The 5,585-nt window shown below is 23.5% G+C and overlaps 1 protein-coding gene across 1 annotated transcript; it reads left to right on the plus strand.

Moving 5' to 3' along the window:
- Window positions 1-270: 270 nt before the first annotated feature.
- Window positions 271-4,202, plus strand: LOC100159618 (calumenin-A). Its single transcript, XM_008186347.2, has 6 exons — window positions 271-662; window positions 1,266-1,413; window positions 2,688-2,811; window positions 3,242-3,440; window positions 3,532-3,655; window positions 3,910-4,202. Exons 1-6 carry the CDS (start codon window positions 479-481, stop codon window positions 4,058-4,060), a joined length of 930 nt encoding a protein of 309 aa, XP_008184569.1. The 5' UTR covers window positions 271-478; the 3' UTR covers window positions 4,061-4,202.
- The last annotated feature ends 1,383 nt before the right edge of the window (window positions 4,203-5,585 follow it).

Genomic DNA, 5,585 nt, shown 5'->3' on the forward strand with positions numbered 1-5,585 from the left:
CCTATAGGAAACTTTCATTTTATATCGAATTTTTCTCAGAAAAAAACAATGTGTTTTAATATAATAAAGTAAATAAAATTACTAAAAGTACGTATTAGCATTGAGTATAGATACTATCTATACTCAATGGTATTAGTTATTACCTTAATATTGGGCTAATATTTTCTTCATGTTACTATTACGCAATACGCAGAACTCCGCGTAATCCTTCGCATCGTTATCAGTTATCACCCACAGCGTTATCACTCCGTCGGTGTATCGTCGCCGAAGTGCCGAACTGCCGAACCACCACCCGCATCAGTAACGAGTTACGACTGACGACTGACGAGTGACGACAGTCTAGAATCTCTGGGCTCAGTCTACTCCTTAACTACCAGTTAGTAGTTACTACTGAGTACTGGTTATTTCGCGCGACGACCACCAACACAGAAATCCTCTACTGAACGACAATCGGCGGAAATAACATAATTTTTCAACGATGAACTATTTTCCTATTACTTTCGTGCTGATGGCGGCCACCGAGACGCTGCTAGCAGCTGTCATGTCCGGTGTCAATCACATGACTGACGGTCAAGAAATCGAAGAAAACCTAATCATTTCCAGACGCAGGGCGATATCTGAACATGACCACCGGACTGACTCTGCTTACGCCGGCATCTTGAGTAAGTTGCACCCTACTTGTTCTCTATTATGCATTTGATATATTTTTACTTTACATAAATACATAATATTTTATAATATATACCTATTACAGCTAAGAACTAAAAACGAAAATCCTGATATTTATGTATCTGTCTAAAATACATTGACGAAGACAAGATTTTCATTATTCACTTTACTAATAATATTGATGATGACTAGTCAAGGTTTAATAAATAAAAAAACATACATTGGCTACTTACTAACTATATTTTTACTTGACATTTATATTTATAAAACTATTGGTATGATGATAATTTACATAAACATTAAATTATGATCTTCAAAATTCTAAACTTCTGGAATCACTCAATCATAACTCTACTCTATCTTTACTACTACCAAATTTATTGTAGTCTTTTATATACCTACTGAGCAAAATTCAATATCCCATTGATGTATTTGTTATCCTTTAATCCCTTTTTTTTTAATAAATTTAATATATAAATCCATATGTAATCCATATCCCAATGGCCGGGTTATCTAAAATGTATTAAAAAATAATAATATTATGTTCATCAGTTAGGATGAAATTGTATTAATTTAATTTTGTACTTTCCTTTAAGGTGACGAGCAAGAATTGGATGAAATAAAACATTTAGAACCATCTGAAATAAAACCACGTATGACCGCTATACTCAAAACTATGGATATAAATGAGAATGGCTTAATTGAAAAAAATGAACTGCTAGAAAAATTATTGGATTCTTATCGGTAATTATGAATGTAGTACTTAATTATTTGTATAAAGATAATTTAATCTTACATATCGATATTCATAGGTAGAAAATTTGTTATAAACTAAAGATTGTCTTTTACCTTTAACTAAATGTATTATAATATGAATACTATATATTATAAACTTTTTATCAGGTATATGATACTTTTATTTTGCCTACTTTTCAAATTATAGCTAAAGATAGTTTTATATATTATATATTTTTTTCAATTAATTTATAGGTAAATACTACAAAATATATCCCAAAAAAAATAATTAATATTAATATAAAACCAGTCAATTACTATTCTAAAATTATAGTTGAAATCATATTGATTCTGTTTCATCATTACATTATTTTTAATATTGGAGTTGTTAAAATGTTTTAATTGATATAACCAATCTATTATTTTATGTACAAAATTATGAGTTATACCAGTTTTATTATTATTAGAGATATTTTACTTATTACTATTTGACACAAAATTTCTGTAAAACAATCATATTTTAAAATTGTTCATACTATTTATATATATATATATATATATATATATATATAGAATAATTTTTTTTTAAATACATGTACTTTTAAATTCATAGGTTTGAAGTATTCATTGTTAAGTTGTGAAATACGTCAGATGTTACATAGCGTCCTTAATTGTATTATATTGTTTATGTATACATGTGTTATTTTACCATAATTACGTAGTTTTATAATTTAAATTATGTATTATTGAATAACATAAACATATGAATACAACACAATTCATCGACATATTTTTGCTAAATATATTTTACACATCTATGTTTAGGTTTTTCATATTTTAATTTTATAAGAGTTATTGAAAATATTCAACAATATGTAACAAATAATATTTTTAATTTTCAATTCGATAATATCTCAATTACCTATTAGTATAATGGTATAATTAAAAAAATGGTTATTATAGTGTACATATAATATAATAAATCATGATGATCAACTAATTTAATATTGAGGCCTTTATAATATCCTCAATTATGGTATTAATAAATATCTTATTATTTATTTAAAATACACGTAAATAAAAGATTGAAGTAATAAAATATATGGAATAGGTTAATTCTAGTTTAATTGTTTTTTTTTTTATAAATACTATATTTAATGATTTCTGTATACAAATGTACTAAAATATTTATTCTAGTTCTATTTACTTTTGTATTTTACATAACCAACATTTTATTCATAACCAAAAATATGTACATTTCATCCAAAATATATTGTTTTTAGGAAATTGTCAGCTGAAGAATCTGATGCAGAATTTCTAACTAGTGATCTTGATGAAAACGGCTATATTACATGGAAGGAGTATGTTGGTGATACTTATGGTTCAAGTGAACATTTTGATGATGAAGTAATTGTTTTCCAAATAATTGAATAAAGAAACCATAATTTTTGTAATGGAATACATTCTATTTACTATAAGAAACTAAAATTTATTTAGTTCTGAGTAAAATATAGAATTTATTATTATAATGATCATTATTATTTTTACAGAGTAATAAAAACATCAGTATCATAAAACCAATTTCCTACTATAAAATTTCATACTTCAATTTTGATAAAAAAAATCTATAATATAAAAAAAGATCAGTTTACTTGAACCTTTGCTAGTTATTTATAAAGCAATAGATAAAACTTGTAATAATAATGTTTCACCAAGTGTTGAGCGAAATAGATATTAATGTGTCCATTCAGTCTTCATACTTTCTAATAAACATAAAAATAAAAAATAACCATAAGTATTTACTTAAATGTATTTAGCATTTGTGATTTTTATTTAGATGACAGAAGATGAAAAACAATTATTTTTGGCCGCTGATGTTGATAAGGATGGTCATTTAAATAAAGAAGAATTTCGTTATTTTTATACTCCTGAAGATTACTCACACATGCAACCAGTAGTATTGCTTGGTGTAATGAATCGATTTGACACTGATAAAGACGGAAAAATTACATTTGATGAGTTCATAGGAGATAGAAGTATGATAACTTAACTTAATATTGTTTATTTTTTTTTTTAATTAAACACGAATGAAAATGTCTTTATAAAAATGTTTTAAATACATTTTAGGAACAGAACACACTGAAGAATGGCTTCAGGAAGAAAAAAATAAGTTTATTGAAGAACTCGATGTTAATAAAGATGGAGTATTAGATGAAGAGGAAGTGCATGATTGGGCATCACCAAACAATAAGTGAGAATTTTAAAATTACTATGGTTTTATACCTTGACCATTTTACAAATTTATATAAATATATATTTTTATGTACCACATTATTAGCAAATATTTTCAATACAATATGCATGCAAATGTTATTTTTATTAAAAAAATCTTTGAAATTAAAATATAATTTTTAAATATTTAATTAAATTTGAATTAGAACATCATATAAAATTGTAGTGCGAAACGGATAATATACAATACTTATAGTACGTTTAATTTTACAGCATGATTGCAGAAAGTGAAGCAGAAAATTTAATTTTGAAAGCAGACAAGAACCAAGATGGTGTACTAAGCTTTGATGAAGTATTGGACAATTATTATACATTTATTTCGCCAGATAGTGAGGGGTATTACATATTTAGAGATGAATTATAAAAAATTACTATCCCTAATGATCTTAGATATTTATTTTATGAAATTGATATGAGTATTATTTAAATTTGTGAAAGTGTGTTTTTAACCAATTTTTTTGTATAACTTATCTGTAAGTTGCTTACTTTATAACAGTTATTCAATACAATTAAACCATAAAACAATCAATTCAGTAATATCCAATAAATTAAACTGTGTATTAAGTTGTTAACTCATATTATTGATCAATTTGTATGGTACAAAATAATATGCATTTACATTTATACCACATATATTTTATAATATACAAATTACAAGGTAATATTTTCAATAAAAGACATCCATACTTCAGTCAAATATTTTTTTCAAAGAAAAATTATTTTATTGTTTAAATTTTATAATATGATCAAAGTTTAGCAAAATACTAGATAATAATATGTGTTATCTAAATTCTCGATCAATTTTGAATTTTTTTGAAACCATTTTATAAATTTTAATATATTATATAATATGTATTAATGTTATAATAAAAGTAGCCCAATAATTCTATAGGTAATATCATTATTTAAATATATTATTTTCTTAAGTTTTTCAAAAGTAATTTCTGATATTTTATTATTGTGCACTACGTGTATTTTCAGTAATATAACATCATTACTATTGAATATTTTTATTTAAATTTGTATACATTAAAATGATATTGTAAAACAATAAACATTATGAATTATAAAAACCACAAACATTAATTAAGAATATGGGTGTCTAAAATATCAAATAAAAATGATTTATTAATTTATTGGAATAACTGGAATAAAAAAAAATTATTTTACATTTCTAGTTGATATTTGTATAAATTATATACTATTGAACTTGAACTTGATATTAGTATAATATTATTGTATAATAGCCATATAAGAATTTACTTTCTTGTCTTTAATTTAATTTAAATAGTTCCATTATTTATTTTGTACATTGATATCCTTACCATCTAAAATATTAATATAAACATACATTTTGATGCCTTACTATTTATATTGTTCCTTAAATAATTAAAAATGAGCATTTTAAATGACTGATTAAATATTTTTAAATAATTATTATTAATACCGACTTATGGCATTTAGCCATTATATGTTTATGAGTTATGATATTATATATTTTAATATTTTATTTAATGAAATTTATTTTGGTAATTCATTATAATTTGTAATTGTATAATTCATGAATGGCTAAATTTATTAAATTCATAAATTGGTATAATTTATATTTTATGTTCCTTTTTGAGAAATTTAATTTTATCATTGCCTAATCGAGTCAAAATAGAAATAAGTATATTATTTTAAGTCTATTTTTGGTCTTAGTCAATGTATTACTAAACATTAATAATCAAAATATTTGTTAAATGTTATGTACTGTCCTTATGTCAACCTTTAATTTTTGTTGGTTTTTTAAAACAAGTAATTAAAAAATGTTAATGTTATAACTTATAACTTATAACGAATACTATTCTTTATTCTGTTTACATTTTAATAACTGATTAATTCAAAAA

The sequence above is a fragment of the Acyrthosiphon pisum genome, chromosome X (assembly GCF_005508785.2).
Source record: "Acyrthosiphon pisum isolate AL4f chromosome X, pea_aphid_22Mar2018_4r6ur, whole genome shotgun sequence".
Classification (NCBI taxonomy): domain Eukaryota; kingdom Metazoa; phylum Arthropoda; class Insecta; order Hemiptera; family Aphididae; genus Acyrthosiphon; species Acyrthosiphon pisum.